Source organism: Camelus dromedarius, chromosome 18 (assembly GCF_036321535.1).
Source record: "Camelus dromedarius isolate mCamDro1 chromosome 18, mCamDro1.pat, whole genome shotgun sequence".
Classification (NCBI taxonomy): Eukaryota; Metazoa; Chordata; class Mammalia; order Artiodactyla; family Camelidae; genus Camelus; species Camelus dromedarius.
In genome coordinates this window covers 11,739,285-11,757,427 of record NC_087453.1, presented here as the reverse complement: position 1 = coordinate 11,757,427, position 18,143 = coordinate 11,739,285, and the positions used below count along the sequence as shown (strand labels likewise).

The following is an 18,143-nucleotide window of genomic DNA, read 5'->3' as shown; positions in this document are numbered from 1 at the left end:
CGGCTCGCGGGATACGACCTGTGAGGCCTGCGGACCTTCACCCGGCTTGAACTGCCGCTGCCACCGCCCCCTCCTTGCGCCGGGTCCGCAGAGACCGCAGAAGGGCGGGAGGAAGACTGTCACGTGACGCCATATCACACGTGACTCGGAATACACATGACTTCCATTCGCCGAGCACCTCCTGGAGAGCAAGGACGCAGGGCAGCAGAGGTGAGGGAATCCGGAGGCTGGAAGAGATCCCGGAGGTTGGAAGGGATCCCGGGGCCCCTGGGCGGTGCGCGGCGTTGAAGGCTAAGCGGGTGGGAGCTGGGGTTAGGCCTGGGCTTCCCCCGAGGCTGCGCCGCCAGCTCCTCCCCAGGGGCGGCTAAGCAGCCTCGGAGCCAGTAAACAGCCGGCACCGGTTTCCTGCCGCAGATGTTCCGAACCGTGCTGTCTCTGCCGTTCCTCCTGCTGCTGCTGCTGCTGCTCTCCTGGGCGCCCCGAAGCGAGACAGCCCCCAAACAGGACGAGATCGATTGCCTGCCCGGCCTGGCCAAGCAGCCGTCTTTCCGCCAGTTCTCCGGCTACCTCAGAGGCTCCGGCTCCAAGCACCTCCACTACTGGTCTGCAGCCCTGCCTCCCAGGGCGCGATTTAGAGGGGCACTGTGATGTGCACTTAGGGAGAAAATGGGGGTGGTTCTTAAGACCCCTGAGGGAGCCTGGGAGCAGGGAGGGCTGGAAGGAGCCCCTCCACCTGCACCCACCCTAGCCTGACTCCCCTCCCAGGTTTGTGGAGTCCCAGAAGGATCCCAAGAGCAGCCCTGTGGTTCTTTGGCTCAATGGAGGGCCAGGCTGTAGCTCCCTAGACGGCCTCCTCACGGAGCACGGCCCCTTCCTGGTGAGTGGAAAGCCGCTGTCGCCTCCGTAACCCCTGGTAAGGGGGAACAACGGGACAGTTCCCGAAGCAAGGGCCGGGGAAGAGGGAGAAAAGGACTTTGTGACCTGGACCATTGGCTCGACTATCAATGCATTTCAGGGGTTTTGCCCGACTGTAAAGTACCCAGCATGGGGGCCTTTTCCCTCCACCCACCTGGCCCTTGGGACTTAGCCATCTCTTTCCTCTGCAGGTCCAGCCAGATGGTACCACCCTGGAGTACAACCCCTATTCTTGGAACCTGGTATCACTGTCACTGTGGGTCTTATGAGGGTGGTCTGGGCACTTGGATGGGGTGGGGTGCCCTCTTCAGCCTGTTTTCACTTCCCCTCTAGATCGCCAATGTGTTATACCTTGAGTCCCCAGCTGGGGTCGGCTTCTCCTACTCTGATGACAAGTCTTATGCAACTAATGACACAGCGGTGAGTCCAGTGCCTGCCCACATGCCCTAGCCTCCCTGGTTGGCATGGTGCAGGGAGAGAAAGAGCATGGTCTTGGAGTCCATTTTTGGCTCTGTTGCATGCTACTGTGGTGTGCTCTCAGACAAGTAACAGCTCTTGCACAAACAGGGTGGGTTGGTGTCATTATCTGAATTAGAAAGAATCTCCGAGATGATGACACCAACACCAACGCTTCCTGATTCCCTCCATCCCGCCATCCCCAGGTCGCCGAGAGCAATTTTGAAGCCCTTAAAGATTTCTTCCGCCTTTTCCCGGAGTACAAGGACAATGAGCTTTTCCTGACAGGAGAAAGCTATGCTGGCATCTACATCCCCACCCTGGCTGTGTTGGTCATGCAGGACCCCAGCATGAACCTTCAGGTGCAGTGAGGCTGCAGGAGGGAGGGGAGGCAACTTAGGTCAGAGCCTTGCAGTTAGCAAGGTCAAACAGGTCAACTCCCCCATCCTACCCAGTCTTCCTTCATGACATCCCTGCCACTAGCTGGCCTCTGCTTGTGTGCCTCCCACGACCGGAAGCTCACCTGTCAGGCTGCCAGCTGTTTCTTTACTATGTCGAGTGGCCTCCCCCACCCAACCACTCCCACAAACCAGCCTGCGTTTCAGCTTCCAGATTGCTGAAGCTCTGGGTGGAGGTCAAGGGAGGCTCTTCCTCCTCACCATCCAGCTGAGCTGAACATCCTGAGTGTTTCACAGGGCCTGGCTGTAGGAAATGGACTCTCCTCCTATGAGCAGAATGACAACTCCCTGGTCTATTTCGCCTACTACCATGGCCTTCTGGGAAACAGGTATGGGAGGGGACAGCTGGGCAATCTCTGGGGTGGGGCAGGTCATGGGACCTCAAATCTGTCCTCCAGGCACATGATATCCCAGGCTCTACTCTGGTTTATGAGCTGAAGGTTGGGGCTGGGGTTGCCAGAAGGGTTTGGGGCTGAGTGGCCAAAGAATAAATATCATAATTTAAAGGGACTAAGGAGAATTGCAGTATGGCACCAGGGCAGCTGGGTTAGGGACCTACCTACCATGCCCTGGGGTATGTCTCTGTCCCCTGGGATCAGGTCCCCTGAGATCAGGCCCTGCTGGGAGGTGGAGATAAGGTACCACCATGTCCTGGGATATATGTCCTTGTCTCCTGGGATCAGGTCCCTTGGGTTCAGGCCCTGCTGGGAGGTGGAGTAGATGGGTCTCAGGAATTTTCACTCATCTCCTACAGGCTCTGGTCTTCCCTCCAGACCCACTGCTGCTCTCAAAACAAGTGTAACTTCTATGACAACAAAGACCCAGAATGCGTGACCAATGTGAGGTTCTGCCCCCATCGAGAACGGGACCACACACCCTCCCTGGGGACTCCCTGTTCCCCATCCCCTGTTGTTTCCTATCCTGCACCCTTCAGCAGTCGGGCGTTCTCTGGGACACATGAATATGTCTGTGTTCCCACCACCACTTCCTGGGCAAATCTTGTGACCCCTTTGAGGAGAAAGGACGTCTCACTTAGCAGACGTTTGGGATGTGCCAGGACTGTGCTGAATTGTGGCAGTGTAGATTGTTTCTTCATCAGGATTCTCCTTCAGGGGAGATCATATGGTCCACATTCTCCAGATAAGGAAACTGAGACCAAGAATGTTGATGTCACTTGCCTGCAGTCTCAGTGAGAGGGAGTAGAGGCGCTGGGAGTTGGACCAGGCCTAGCAGATGCCTTCCACCGAGCCTCAGCTTCCCTACCTGTGAAGAGTCGGGGAAGGGTAATGACAAGTCCAAGTAGGAGAGCAGTGAATCTTGGGGCACGCTGGTGAGGTCGTGGGGAGGACAGGCTTCTGTAAAGCATGGTGGCTTGGTGTGTCATTACAGCTTCAGGAAGTGTCCCACATCGTGGCCAGCTCTGGCCTCAACATCTACAACCTCTACGCCCCATGTGCTGGGGGGGTGCCCAGCCACCTAAGGTAGGCCCTGCTGGGAGCCCCTGGGGCCAACCCCAGCCCCATCTGGAGGCTCAGGCTTCCATCTTCCACTTCATTTACAGGTACGAGAAGGACACTGTCGTGGTCCAGGATCTGGGCAACATCTTCACCCTCCTGCCACTCAAGCAGATGTGGCATCAGGTGTTCAAGGCCTTCCTCCCAGCAGGGTGGGGAGGGACAGGGTAGGGACGTAAAGATCCTGACCTTCTGTCTGTGCTCCCCAGACACTCCTGCGTTCCGAGAGAACGGTGCGATTGGACCCTCCCTGCACCAACACCACAGCCGCCTCCACCTACCTCAACGATCCTTATGTGCGGAAGGCCCTCCACATCCCTGAGCAGCTGCCCCAATGGGACATGTGCAAGTGGGTTTCTGTGGCCACTCCTGGCCTGGGGCTAGTGGGCATCGGCAAGGTTCCCAGGGGTCCTTTGGCTAGGGCTTCCCAATGGGGGCGTGCTGGGCGTTCAGGGTGTGACAGTGAATTGTTCAATAGGATGTTAAGATCCCTGACCCCCTACGTTGATTGATAATCAGCCACTTCATTCTTAAATGGCCATACTAGTTAAAATATCAACGACTTCCACAGTGTTTAGTAAAGAGAGACTCTCCCACTCCCTACCCCTGCAAGTAAGAGGGTGACGCCTGACACAGCTGGGGCCACTCAGGTCCATTCTGATTGGTCGCCACAAGCCCCTACACACTGATGCCAGTTGCATCCCAGTCATTGTAACAAACCATTCCTAGTTCTAAATGGGGGTGGGTTGGGGACCTCTGAATTCCAGCCCCCCATCAGGTAAGTCCCAGAGAGGTTACACGCCCAAGAAGGGACTGAATCCCAGCTGTCGGCCTCTTAGGCTGGAGCTTGGGAATAGGAGGGGAAAAGGAAGGAGCACTGATCAATTGTTTCTCTTTCTCCCCTAACCTGGACCTGGTCTTCCTGCCCACGTGCACCTGCAGCTTCCTGGTAAATATTCAATACCGCCGTCTCTACAACAGCATGTCCTCCCAGTACCTCAAGCTGTTCACCTCCCAGGTGAGTGGGGGCAGCACAGCTGGGTCCACTAGCAGCCTCGGCACTTGAGCAGCCTGGCAAGGCAGGGGCACCTTTAGGGTGCCACTCAGGACAGGAGAAGCTGAAACTCCAAGAACTGAAGTCCTGTGCCTGGGGTCCTGTGGTTGGCCAGGTCAGGATTTGAACCTGGCTTTCTCCCTGCCTTATGCCGCTCTGTTGGAGGAGCCTTGAGGGTGAGAAGAGCTAGTCAGATTGTGTTACAAATGGGCAAACGGATGTCTAGGGTAGGAGAGGGCCCTGTCCAAGGGAGACACTGGCAGAGCTAGGTTAGGACCAGGTTCTGTACAACAGTTAGAGCCTGGGCTCTGGGGTCAGATGGCCTGGGTTCAGGTCCCTTTACTAGCCACGTGACCCTGGGCAAGGTTTTCACATATCTTGAGATTTGATTTCTCCATCTGTAAAATGGGGTTAGTAATGGTATCTACTACTTTCATAGGTAAAGCGTTTAGCAGGGCACTAGACATGTAGGAAGTGGTCAGAAAACACAAGAATTTGCTGGTGTATGCTATTTAGCTGGGCCCCTTGAATTTCCTGAGGGGTCAGGCTTGAACCAGGGAAGGGCTGGGGTATGGGTTTGTTCCACACTGTGTTTATCCCCCTGGTCTGCTCCAGAAATACCGGATCCTGCTCTACAATGGAGATGTGGACATGGCCTGCAATTTCATGGGGGATGAGTGGTTTGTGGATTCCCTCAACCAGAAGGTAAGGCGGAGGTCCTGGCCCCAGGGTAGGGTGGGTGCAGGGGGGTAGGGCAGCTTGATTCTGGCGGATAGAGGGCGAACCTGGAGGAGTTCCGGGCCCCTGGAGGTCTTGCTAGTGGCTATGAGCAGAAATGAGGGGGCGGTTGCAGGCTGCTAACCTTTCCTGGTGGGGCAGATGGAGGTACAGCGCCGGCCCTGGTTAGTGAACTACGGGGACAGCGGGGAGCAGATCGCTGGCTTCGTGAAGGAATTCTCCCACATCGCCTTTCTCACCATCAAGGTAGGGCCTGGGCCTGGTGAGGACTGGTGGGGCAGGACCCACCTGTCCTTTCCTTCCGGCCTCCTTTGGTGTTGGGTTACCATCTGGACCCTGGAAGGGCGAGTTTTCTGGAGGGATGGGGAAAATGGAAGGACTGGGGAGAAGGAAGGTCACTGGCTAAAGTGACCTTTAGGATGAAGGAAGCGCCCAGGGGCGGGGGTTGTACAGGGAGGGAACCTCGCAAAGCTTTGCTCTTCAGGGCGCCGGACACATGGTCCCCACCGACAAGCCCCAGGCTGCCCTCACCATGTTCTCCCGCTTCCTGAATAAGCAGCCGTACTGATGACTACGGGGCCCAGCGCCTCACTGCCGGGTCCAGACTTCCCCATCCTCTCCTGCTAGGGGGTCTTCTCTATGCAGAATGCCCCTGTGGGGCAGGTCTCGGCTTCCAGAACTGCTCCCACCCCACCTCCATTGCCCTGTGCATCCCAGACGTGGCCCCAAGGCCTCACATAGATGGTCTGGGGGGAAATTCGCACTTTATTCCTGGCTGGGGTGGGGCCTGGCCTCTTCTTTGCTTTAAGATTGCTCTCAGCGCACTGATCTGCATTCTAGGAACACAAGAGAGCTCAGGACAGCCCACTGGGAGGGTGGAAGGACTGTAATTGATGAACTGACTGTGATTATGGAATTAAATTGGGTAAGGCTTAAAACCCGTCTTCTCTGTGGCACTCGGGGGGGTTAGAGAGGACACTAAAGGCTGTGAGGGGGTGAGGGAGGGGATGAGAGGCACTGGAGTCCTGAATGCAGCTTGCCAGGGTGGCAGATGAGGGCTCAGACAGCTGCCGTGGATGGGGATGGGGCACTGGATGCCTGGGGGTCCCTGGTGTAAGTAAGCTGGTTCTTCTCAATCACCTCTCGCAGCCCTTTGGCAAAGTGGAGATCGGCCCCGATGGTGAGGAAGCCCTGTGCAGGAGGGCAGAGAAGGGAGGCTGTTCATTCCGTTACTGAGACCAGAGTTTAGAGATAGAGACTGAGTCCTAGGCCTCAATCAAGTGGGAGAGACAGAACAGCAAAACAGTTCTTAGAACTCCCTGTGAAGGGTACTGAAATAGAGGCTGCAGGAGCACAGCCTGTAGAGGTCAAGGAGGGCTTCCTGGAGGAGGTGAGCTCTTAGCTAAGACCGGAAAGATTAGTAGACATTGGGGGTGGAGTCAGGGAAGCGTGGTCCAAGGTGAGGACACAGCCTGTGCAAAGGGGCTGGAGGAGTCTGATTAAGATTAAAATGAGAAGGGGCAACTGGAGAGCTGTAGAGGAGGGGCAGGCTCTGCCCTCCTTCCCTATCGCGCCATTACTCACCGCGTGGTTCGTCACCACCTCACGCACAAAGTTGATACCCTCAGGGAGTGGAATCTCCACCCCACGCCTGGTCCGCTCTGTGGGTGGGAACAGCCGGCTCAGTCTGGACCCACCCAGCTCCCCTGTCCTTTCCCCCTCCCTCTTCACATCCCCCACCCCTACCATTGAGCATGGGCATCACCCCAATCTGCAGCATAGTCTTCAGAGGGGCCTGCAGCGGGATCAGCTGGGAGGGAGGAGGTCTGAAGTCAGGGCAGCAAGTAGGGGGTGGGCCTGCCTCCGCTGCCCAACCCCCATTCTCAACTCACTGCCAGCGACTCCAGCGCAGACTGATTCGAGTAGATTCGGAACCTATGGGAGAGAAGGAAGGGTCCAGTGGGCAGGAGCCCTGCAAGCACCCCCTTCCCCAGGCCACCCAGGCCTCCCCTCCAGAGTTTCAGTCCCACATGCTCCTCCCACACACCTTTCCAGGGCATTCTACCACTTGCCAGGTGTGTAACCTTGGGTGAGTCATTTCTCCCTCTTTGGACCACCTATTCTCCAAGTCACCTACTTTTATTCGTGGCCCACTTCCTATATGCCAGTCTTCTGCTGGCAGCTTTACCAGTGTTGTTTGTTTTTCTTTAGCAAAACTTACAGTGCTTACTCCCTGCCAGATACTATGCATGTTAAAAAAAAAAAAAGGTTAAATATTAAAATATTTTAAAAGGCCACCTGATTTAAGCCTCATAACAACCCTAAGTAGGCACTTTTAGGATTTGCACTTTATAGATGAGGCATATGAGGCCCAGAGAGACTAAGTAATTTGCATGAGGTCACTTAGCTCATAAATTGCAGAACCTGTCTCTCGAATCTAGGCTCTTAACCACAACCCTGCATTATGTCATTTAACCCCAGAACAACGCTGTCCAATAGAACTTTCTGTAAAACATTCTGTATCTGCACCGCCCACACAATAGCCACTAGCTCCATGTGGTCACAGAAATGTGCACCTGAGGAACTCCCGAATTATAATTAGTGACAGGTAAGTAGCCACATGTGTCTGCCACACTGGACAGCACAGCCTGAGAAACTACTATAGATGCTATTATCTATATTTAGAACGTGAAGAAAATGAAGCTTAGAAAGGTAAAATGAGTTGTCTTAAGATCACAAAGCTGAGCTGTACCAAAATCTGTTCTCATGTGCTTTGCTGTGACTACGGACATGTCTCATCTCTGCTCTGCCTGCCTCTGGGTGGAGAGAAGGCAGAAAAGTTATACTATGATGAAGCACTTTTTATGCCTTGACAAAGACCCCAGCTCTCCAGTGGCTTATAGGTAGGACTGAATTTTAGCTCCCCAGGATTGTTGGGCAGCTGTGATTATCCTGAAGACACTGAGGCTCAGAGAGGTTACGGGCTGGCCCTAGACCTTCAGACACCTGCCCACCTGCGCAGGTCCAGCTGTGTGCGCAGCGCCTTCCCCCGGAGTGCCATCTTGGCGCTGAGACGGGCATCCTGTGTAGGCAAGTGGGGAGGGCGGTGTTACTGACCCAAAGGGTCTGCAGCCCACCTCTCCCCAACCCTCCGCAGTCCCCACTCTGGTGCCCGCACCATGGTCATGCTGGACAGCTGGACCTCAGGCTGGTTGGGTGGGACCAAGGCGATGGTGACACTGGCAGTGACGGAGATGGTGGTGCCAGAGGGCTTGATGGTGCAGCGAGGTGGCGCTATGACTCGCAGCTCTAGCTTCAGCGGAGAGTCGATCACTGCTGGGCTCTGGGGACAGAACAGGGAGGGCGGGTTAAGTCCCAGGTCTGTTCCCTGGTGAGTCCCCGGGGTGGAGGGGGTGACTCAGACTCTACCCTCAGGGAGCCCAGAGACACAAATAGGAAGACTGGCCACGTTCCTACCTCCCGCCAACACTCACCAGTAGGACGATGCTCCCAAAGTAGGTGGCCCTCAGCAGCATGTCCAGATCGTGGGGCACCTGGACAGGGGAATTGAGGGTAAGGCAGGAGCTCCATCCCAGGCCCTCCTCTTTCCCATCCCACAAACAGACCCTGGCATACCTTGTCCCCCACCAGCAACAGCTGCAGGGCCCCTGCCCGGAAGTAGCTCTCCATGGCAGAGTCGAAGAAGAACTCAGAGAAGGCCACATACACCATCCGCTCTTCCTCTAGCAGCTGGGGCTCCACCGCCTGGTTGGGCAGGCTCCAGTTTCCCTCGGCCAGGGGAAAGAAGGCCCCCTGGGGTTGGGGGATCAGGGTCAGGGGCAAGGCAGACTGGCCCAGCACCCAGACGTCTCCAGGTCCTGCGTCAGTTTGGACCCAGCTGCTATCCTTGGGGGACTCAACAGGTACTTTTTGTTGTTAATGGAGGTACTGGGGATTGAACCTAAGACCCTATGCAGGTTAAGTATGCGCTCTGCCACTGAGCTATTGAGCTATTACCCCATCCCCAACCAGGTATTTTCTTAAAAAGCATAGAAAGGAGCAATTCCATCAAACTGGAGAAAGGAGATTCAGGAAAGGATTCAAGGAGGAGGTGGCATTTGAGTGGGCCTTGAAAGCTAGATGGCAGCAATGATCGTAGCTGGTGGTTACGTATACATAGCAATTCTTCCGTGCCCCTTACCTAGACAAACTCCTTTAATCCGCAATTCTCCAGGAGGTATGTCTTCTTACTGTATTATTTCTATTTACATATTAGGGAACAGGCACAGAGAGGTTAAGCCACTGGCTTAAGATCACACAGCTAGAGAGTGGCAGAGCTGACCTTCAGGTATTCTAGCTCCAGAGTCTGTGCTCTGAAACTGCTCCAGTCCACTGGGAGGAGCAATGGTAATGGCCACATAACTAGCTGTGCAGCCTTGGACAAGTGACATCACCTCCCCGAGCAGGTCTCCACATCCCTAAAATGAGCATAACGTCAGTACCAGACTTATGGGGTTGTGAAAAGATGAAATAAGATTATGTGCATAGAGCTGAATATTTAATTCCTTCAGGGGAGATAGGGGAAGACAGTGCATGAGCAAAGGCCCTGAGGTAGGAAGTGAAGGGCATGTTTGGAAAAGAGTAGCTGCAGAGGAACAGGATGAAGTTAGAGATTCGGGGCCAGACAAGATTTAACTAAGGCTCAAATACCACACCCAGGAGTTGAGCCTAATCTTGTAGGCAACGGGGAGCCAGAGCATCCCCAGCAATGGATTGGCTGCATCAGAGCTTTGCTTTAGGGGACTAAAACCAGCAACCTCGGGGAGAAGGGGGTTCTGGTTACACACACCAGCTGGGCAGCTCACCCGGAAGTCCATGTCCAGGTTGCTGGTGGAGGCCACAGGGTCCTTCAGGAGGGAGTAGTCAATGCCGACCAGCTTGTCCACAGCTCTGCGCACTGCAGGGAGGGGCTCGAGTCACTCAAAGCTGTGTGATGCTGGGCAAGGTTCTTAAGCTCTCTGGGCCTCAGTTGCTTGTGCATAAAATGGTGATTATAATACTCCCTTCACAGGGTTGTTATGATGATCAAAGTGGTTTTCTGTGGAAAGCACTTAGTGCCTCGTGTGCCATAAGTGCTCAACAATGTTAGCTATTATTATTGTTGTTGTTGTCATTGTTGTTACTACTACTACTACTACTACTACTACTACAGAGATCTCATCAAGTCACTAAACAAGATGGCAAGGGAGTCCCTTCTTTCATTGGTTTCCCCTGCCTTCTCTTTCCCATCCTGTGCCCTATGTATGCGGAGTGACGATCTAGCTCACAGCTTAAGAAAAGGGAACCCACATTAATTACCTACTGAGTACCAGGTGATGAACACAGACAAGAGAATTCACCTTAATTGAGCACCTATTAAGTGCCAGGTGATGAACCCAAATGAGGCCCCAACAGCAATCACATATTAAGGATCTTGACAACCACGCCCTTAGTTAACACTCAGAGCAACCCCAGTGGAAGTGGCATCAGCCAAGCAAGGAAACCAAGGAAGTAAGAGGAGTACTTACTTCCAGACATACAGGAAATTGGTGGCAGAGGCCACATTTGAACCCAGGGCTGTTGCATGGCAGGGCTTGGAAGGGGCCAACTCTGGTGCTACGTGACAGCGCTCACCCGGCCTCCTCCCCACCCCTACTCCAGCTCCAGGGCCAGGGCCCAGACCTCCCAGCCCCGCAGCGGTGCCAACTCACCAGGCACCGTGTTCAGAAGGGAGTTGAGAAGCACTGTCCCTGCGTGGTAGAGCACGGAGCAGATCTGGTAGGTGGGGGCCAGAGTCAAGGTCTTCCAAAGAGAGGGCATGCCCACCCCCGCTGGCCCCAGCAGCTCGCCCCCAACCTGCCTCGGCCCATACCTGCTGGTTGAGGAGGAAGCGCATTCCTGAGGTGATAAATGTGGAGAGGAATTCATATACCTTCCTGTGAGGAGAGGAGAGGCCAGGTGAGCCCATCCCCTGTCCCTACACCAACCCAGGTCTGGGAGAAATCACAGTGACTGGAGATGGTTGGGGCTGGGGCTAAATACCTCCATTTCAACTTAAATTACTACCTCTTTAATAGATGTTTTCCATGACTTGGGCTCAAATCCCCTTCTCCAGGCTGATTCTCAAGACTTTTCCTATCCCTGCCCCACACCAACCAAATTAATCTAAGCAGAGTTCCTCAAACTTACTCTGAGCGCCCTCACCTCTATGTGCTTATTCATGCCCTCCCTCCCACCTTCAATGCTCCTACCCTGTATTTCCCCCTGTCTGGGCACAGATGCTTCCTCTTTCAGGCAGTCCTGCCAGATTACTCTTCTTTGAACTCCCCAGAGTACTTTCCTGGTCCCTTTTTCAAAGCCCTGACGACAAATGTTTTGTCCCTCCAGCCAGGCTTTAAGCTCCTTTCTGAGTCCTCAGGGCCTGGCATACACTTTGTTCGCTAAATAAATAAAATAATTGACAGTGTACCAACACCAGATAATAAATCCACCATCTTCTCTCCCCTACCCTTTTCCAGAACCAGCACAAAGTCCCCTTCTCAGCCCTAAACCTAGAACTATGTGACTATTTTTATTAGTTGTAGTAAGAGCTACGAATTACTGAGAACCCAGTGCATGCCCACTGTAAACACTAGTCCTCACAATTATTCTTATCTTAAGTGGCTAGTTGCGTATTATATGCGAGGTACTTTCCTAAATATTTTTACCTAGATTAACACAAACACTCCTCACAACCAACATCTTATAAAATAGGTTCTATTACCATCCCCATCTTAGAGCTTCAGTGACTTGTCCAAGGTCACACAGCCAGGAAGTGGTGGTGCTGAGATTTGGACTCAGCTAGTCTGACTCCCAAGCTTGTGCATTTTGCATTGCACTAGGCAAAGGGGCTGTGGGGCTCAAGTGGGGAGCACTGGGGTTGGGGATGGGGCTTACTTGAAGGTTCCCCCAAAGACTGCATGCATTCTGGAGACAGAGGCCTGGCAGGAGACATTGGACACTTTGATCCGGCCAGTGGGATCCCGGGAGAGCTGCAGAGCCGTGTGGATGGACATGCCCTCGGCGGAGGTGTTTATGTAGCCCCCATCATAGCTGCGGCAGGGGTAGGGGTGTTAATGTTCATTCCAGCTGGGAGCTTAATTAAGTTGTCACTGCCCCCCTCCTCACTCCGCTACATCATGACCCCTGTTAATAAGGCTTCACTTTGGAACAATTTACCAGACATTCTACCAAATCCCATCAACTCTTATGAAGTGGGTATGAATGTCTCTATTGTACAGATGAAGAAACTGAGGCTCAGAAAGGCTATAGGATTGCCCACAGCTCCACAGCACCCTCAGCCCTCCTAATCCACCCTCTCCCGGCAGTACCAGGTCCTCACAAGAACCAGTAGAGAAGCTGTCTCTGGAAGCGCAGCCCCAAGGAGGCATTGTTGATTTGTAGCATCAGCTCTTGTTCTGGCTGGAAATGGAGCTCTGAGGATGTCAGCTGCAGCTCCGTGACCTTCACGCTGCGGGAGGCCTCAAGGTCAGATGCAGGACCAAGAAAAGGGGACCCCAACCAGTCACAGTAAATTAATTCCCTTCTCCTCCAGACCAGGTTGAGGAAACTGAGGTGGTGTGGAATGAATTCTTCCATTGCCCCTCATGTGCCCAGCCTGTACTTGTGTGGCTAAAAGTTGGACTTGGGTGGCTCAGAGATTAGCTTCTCCTGACCCAGGTGTTAAAAGTCAGCTTCACCCAATCTCTTAGAAGTCTCATTGCACTCCCCTCCCTACCCGAGCCTGGGAATGCCAGACCCTGTCCCCAGGATCCTAAACCACAGGCCTTTATCTCCTGTTCCTCGGACCTCTGGCATTAGCTCCACCCCGGTGCCGGACAACCCCACTCTCATCCATTGTCAAGTTTCTTGACCCCGCCTCTCTGTCGCTCTTTGGCCACGCCTCAATTCCACAGGTTTGGCTTTGCTTTTTTTGGTCCCACCCACATCTTCTAGGCCACGCCCATTGTCTTGGTCCCGCCTGTGAAGGCAGGCTTGGCCTTTATCTTTTCCGGCTTTATTCTGTTTAAATCCTGCCTCGTCGATTTGGACACGCCCCCATTCCACATGGGCATCCAGTCTCCCGAGACTCAGTAGTATTTCCTAAGCCCCGCCCCTCCCAGGCCCCGCCCCCACGTACTCAGAGATGTTGTAGAAGAAGTGGCCCTCTCTGCCCCGCAGGTCCGGAATGGTGATGGTCTCCAGCTCTTGCTCCAGAAAGCGCAGCCCCTCCTGCTTCACTGAAGTATCAGTGAGACCCTTAGATCCTGCACTGACGGCTGGGGCGACTCCACCCACACAGGCCCTCGCCCGCCCCCGCGCCTTACCCAGATCCAGAGCCTTAGAGGTGATGCGGATCTTACAGCCGGGGAGCTCGGCGTGAGCGCCTGCCAGCAGCGCTAGGACGAGAGCCCCGAAGAGGGCCATGGCGAGTGGGCCTGGGGGTGGAGTGGGGTCGCGGGAGTCAACTGGGCCGCTAAAACCCACTCCTCGGATATCCAAGCAGAATAGGGGGCTGGCCCCTATCATTACCCTTGAGATAGCTGTTCGGGGAACTTAGAACCAGTAACATTGCCTCTATTTGGCAAATGCGAAAACTGAGGCTCAGAGAGGCCATGTGACGTGACCTCTGGGTCCCAAAGGATTTGGGGCACGAAGGAGAGGGAGGGAATATCCTCGGTTTCCTCGTGCAACCGCCACGTGACGAGTATGGACCTCCAGGGGACCAACACCCCCCACCCCCAACAACAACCTCCCCTTTCCTTCGGCGGAGGGAGGGCGCGGCTTGCACGTTACCATGGGAACTGCTGCACGCGCATTCCTGGGGGGTGGCTTGCGGTCTCCTAGGCCCCGCGCCGGGGGAATAGAGGGTGCAGCCGGCTCCACCAGGTCCTAAATCTCTGTCATCGGGATTTTATCTGGTGCCCCCCATCTCAGCGCTCTCTTTCAGGGCATCTCTTCCCCACCCCGGGTTCAGTAGAACATGCGGCTGCGCGAGGGTCTGGAGGGTAGATAGGGACGCGCCCCAACTTACTCTGCGGTGGAGCTGGTGGTCGGCTCGGTCACGTGGGGGCGGCGGGCAGCGCAGGGGATCCGGGCGGCGGGGTCTGGCGGGGCAGCGCTGTTCCTGCCGCCTTTATAAAGCTGGGCCTCCCCGACCCCCCCTCTCTCTCGCTCTCCCCTCCTCCCTCGGGAGTTGGGAAGGGATGGGGCGGGACGCTGGCAGCAGAGAGGGCGGAGAGGGCTGTACGGAGCCCCGTGACAAGCCCAGCTGCTGTCAAGACTAGTAGGGGACCCAAGCCCATCAGGAGGGAGGAAAGTGCAGAAGTTAGACGGCCCAACCCCAACAATCCCTGATTTGCTGGGAACTTGGTTCAGAGTCCAGTTACCCATCTCTTCCTGCAAGATCCTGGGCAAGACACTTCACTTCGGTCCCTGAGCCTCAGTTATCTCATCAAGCAAAATGTGCTGTGATAATAGGAACTACCTTAGATCCAGGGCAATTCACAAAGTCGATGCCCAAGGCACGTTTTTCCTTTCCCTTCCACCCACTGTCATCTCAAGACCTCTCCTTGTCAGGTTTCACTTTGGGAACCACCCGACTGTTTCTGTGTCAACTACTTGCAGACCTTAAGAGCCCAGAGACCTCTCCCACTGGGGTTCGAGAAAGTGCTACCAGCCCAAGAGGACATTCCAGATTGCTGGAATCACCCTGAGGGAGGTTTGGCATTTCCTCAGGGACTGTGGATTTGGGGTGAACATTTGGCGCCAGGGTCTCTGCGCAGTACCCCCATGTACTGTCTGCCAGTGTTTCCAGCTCCTAGGACTGGCACAGCGCAGGTGCTTGCTACTTTTGTTATCAAATGCATTAAAGTGGAAATAAGAACAATATTGAACACATATTTAGCACAAAGCACTCATCCAGGCATGATGACCAACTCATCTTGATTTGCCCAGGACTTTCCCAAATTTTGAAACTGAAAGTTTTCTTTCCTGGGAGCCCCTACAGTCCCAGGCAAACCATGATGGTTGGTGACCCTAGATCTAGATTCATTTAATCTTCTTAACAACCTATGAGGTCAGCACTACTATGTACCCTCTTTAGCAGGAACCTAGAGGGAAAGATCATCCTTGGCTGCTATTGGGGAACCCACAGACTGTTCATGGCAGGATGTGAAGGGGTGTTTACAGCCCAGTAGTTAAGTGCTTAGACTTTTGCATCTGACAGACCAGGGTTCAAATCCTAGGCTATCAATTCTTAGGTGTATGACCTTGGACTCCTTACATTAGCCGCCCTAAGCCTCAATTTCCCCATCCTAAAATGGGGACAATTAGGTAATTGCAAGCATGAATGAAATAGGCACAGCGCACGTGCTGGGCATGATACATGGCACACCATTAATGCCAAATAAATGCTAGCTATTATTAGGGGCACGGATCACAAGCAAACAAGGCAGAAAGGGTGTAGGAGGGGAACAGAGAAAGTGCTAAGGCTATCCAGAGAAGGAAGTGCCTCTGTGCCTTTGAACTCTAGTAACCTTTGCTTTTCCTGGAGTCTGGCTCTAGCAGAAAACCTGGTGAACGCTGGTTTCCTTTCCTCTCAACTGGAATGCAAGCTGTCTTTGTATCATTGTTATCTCTTGCAGAGTCCTGGCCCCTGTAACTCACTGTCCCCACTGCAGCCTCAGTGAACTTTAAATGTAGCTATGTGACCTTGGGCAACCTCTTTAGGCTTTTGATTCCTCATCTATAAACTGAGGACAATCAAAGGACCTCCCTCTTAGGAATGAGTTAATGCATTTCAAGGGCTTAATAAGCACCTGGCATTTAGTAAGGGCTCAAAAACTGTTAGCTACAATTATTAGCATCATTAACCATCATTCAGTGGCTTTCCATTACGCCTGGAATAAACTGCCTCCACGCCCTGATTTCTAGGCATGGGAAAGGGCCTTTCCCTGCCTCTTTTCCCACTTCTCACCCTTTTCATTCTGCTCCAGCCACACTGATTTTTGGTTCCTGAACATGCAAGTGAAATTCTTCTTTGCTCAGATCCTTTGCACTTGCTGTTTCCTCTGCCTAGAATGCTTTCCCCTCTGCTCTTCCCTCTGGCTCCTTGTCATTTTGGTCTCCATTTAAATGGCTCTTCTCCAGAAAGGCCTTCCCTGCTTATCTAGAAGTTAACTCTCAAGCACATGAGCCTGGTTTCTTTTCTTTATAGATCTTATTTCTACTTAATCTTAGTTTATTGTCTGTCTTCATGAGAGCTGGGATCTTGTTCACCGCTTATTCCCAGTGCCTAGAACAATGCCTGGCACAGAGTAGATACTGAGGAAATATTTGCTGAGTAACTGACCTGGTTTGGAGCCCTTGAGTGTCCCTGGGGAGCAGGCGATACCTACACCACCCTGGGATTCTTGACCAACTCCTGCACATTGTGAGTCTCAGTCCAACTGACTCTAAACACAGCCTTGACCTGGGCTGCAGGCCAAGAAGGTGTGTCTCTAACCTGGATTCCAGGGGCTCGCCTGCTCAGCCTGCCCTTCTCTGTCACATGGGATTCCCCTTTCTCCCACAACTTATGTGCCCAACCCTCACACTTCAGACTGATGCTGGCAGATGTGCAGCCCAGGAGGGAGGGGCTTTGGCAGCCTCCCTGAGTCCTTGCCACTTGGCTTGAGGGATGGAGAGATCAGAATCCCCAAATCCCTTTCCACATTCACCCCTGGCTTTGAGAAGTTAAGGGAAGCCTTCCCAGCACTCAAAGTGACAGGAAAGAAATGCTTTTCTAGCCTTTATAGCCTTATTGCAAAAAACCAGGACAGCAGAGCTGCTAAGCATTTTGGATCCAGGCCGACCTGGTTCAAATCCTGCTTCTGCTATTTTTCAGGGCAGAGGTCAGCAAGCTTTTCCTGTAAAGGGCCAGAGAGTACATATTCCAGACTTTGCAGGCCCTTCAATCTCTCTCACAGCTTAACTCTGCCACTGTAGCAGGAAAGAAGCCAGAAATGATACTTTAATACAAATGGGCTGCTTGCTGGAGTGGGCCCATGGGCTGTAGTTTGCCTACCCCCTGTAGTTTGCCTACCCCTGTTTTAGAATAAATTAAAAAGTAGATCTCTTGAAGCAGCACGAATGGGCCTGGAAATCGTCATACTAAGTGAAGTAAGCCAGAAATAGAAAGAAAAATACCACATGATATCACTTATATGTGGAATCTAAAAAAATGACACAAGTGAACTTATTTACAAAACAGAAACAGACCCACACAAAGAAAACAAACTTAGGGGGAATGGGGGTGGGAAGGGATAAATTGGGAATTCGGGATTTGCAGATTCTAACGACTATATATAAAATAGCTAAACCACAAGTTTCCACTGTTTAGCCCAGGGAACTATATTCAATACCTTATAGTAATCTATAATGAAAAAGAGTTTGAAAAGGACATATGTATGTACATGTATGACTGAAGCATTATGCTATATACCAGAAATTTACACAACATTATAAACTGACCATACTTCAATTAAACAAAAATATACTTAAAAAGGGGGGAATAAAAGGAAAGCTCTTTATGAGCCTCAGTTTCCACATCTGTAAAATGGGGATGCTCTAGTACCTGCCTCCCTCTCTGGGTGGCAGTGATATTTTAATGTGATAAAGTATATAAAGTGCTGAATCTAGGAGGGGAGGGTATAGCTCACTGGTACAGTGTGTGCTTAGCATGCACAAGGTCCTGGGTTCAATCCCCAGTACCTCCATTTAAATAAATAAGTAGATAAATAAATACCCCCCCAAAAAAATTTAAATAAAGTTAAGTGCTGGATCTAATATTTGGCACACCAAAGGGCTCAGTGAATGTCTCTGATTGTTAGTATGAACTAGTTGTCTAACAAAAAGTGCTTTGCAAATATGAACTCACTAAAGCCGCCT

General features: G+C 52.9%; 2 protein-coding genes across 4 annotated transcripts; one reads left to right on the top strand and one right to left on the bottom strand.

The window, feature by feature from the left end:
* Positions 1 to 80: 80 nt before the first annotated feature.
* Positions 81 to 6,073, top strand: CTSA (cathepsin A). Of its 3 annotated transcripts, none has more exons than XM_010978614.3 (15): positions 81 to 210; positions 415 to 602; positions 766 to 877; positions 1,107 to 1,157; positions 1,249 to 1,335; positions 1,578 to 1,733; positions 2,067 to 2,158; positions 2,584 to 2,668; positions 3,219 to 3,310; positions 3,391 to 3,469; positions 3,553 to 3,692; positions 4,286 to 4,361; positions 5,013 to 5,102; positions 5,277 to 5,381; positions 5,620 to 6,073. In XM_010978614.3, the coding sequence occupies exons 1-15, from the start codon at positions 157 to 159 to the stop codon at positions 5,701 to 5,703; spliced, it is 1,491 nt and encodes a 496-aa protein (XP_010976916.1). In that variant the 5' UTR covers positions 81 to 156; the 3' UTR covers positions 5,704 to 6,073. The 3 variants fall into 3 exon arrangements, with proteins under 3 accessions (XP_010976916.1, XP_010976917.1, XP_010976918.1); XM_010978615.3 differs by having other exon boundaries at positions 5,607 to 6,073; XM_010978616.3 differs by having other exon boundaries at positions 158 to 245.
* On the bottom strand, positions 5,990 to 14,343 carry PLTP (phospholipid transfer protein). The gene is made up of 16 exons (XM_010978612.3): positions 14,248 to 14,343; positions 13,541 to 13,651; positions 13,354 to 13,453; positions 12,556 to 12,684; positions 12,111 to 12,266; positions 11,047 to 11,110; positions 10,886 to 10,949; positions 10,001 to 10,092; positions 8,772 to 8,948; positions 8,630 to 8,689; positions 8,314 to 8,478; positions 8,150 to 8,217; positions 7,028 to 7,070; positions 6,882 to 6,945; positions 6,720 to 6,796; positions 5,990 to 6,326 (listed from the first exon to the last, which is right to left on the bottom strand). Exons 2-16 carry the CDS (start codon positions 13,638 to 13,640, stop codon positions 6,195 to 6,197), a joined length of 1,491 nt encoding a protein of 496 aa, XP_010976914.2. The 5' UTR covers positions 13,641 to 13,651; positions 14,248 to 14,343; the 3' UTR covers positions 5,990 to 6,194.
* Positions 14,344 to 18,143: the final 3,800 nt, after the last annotated feature.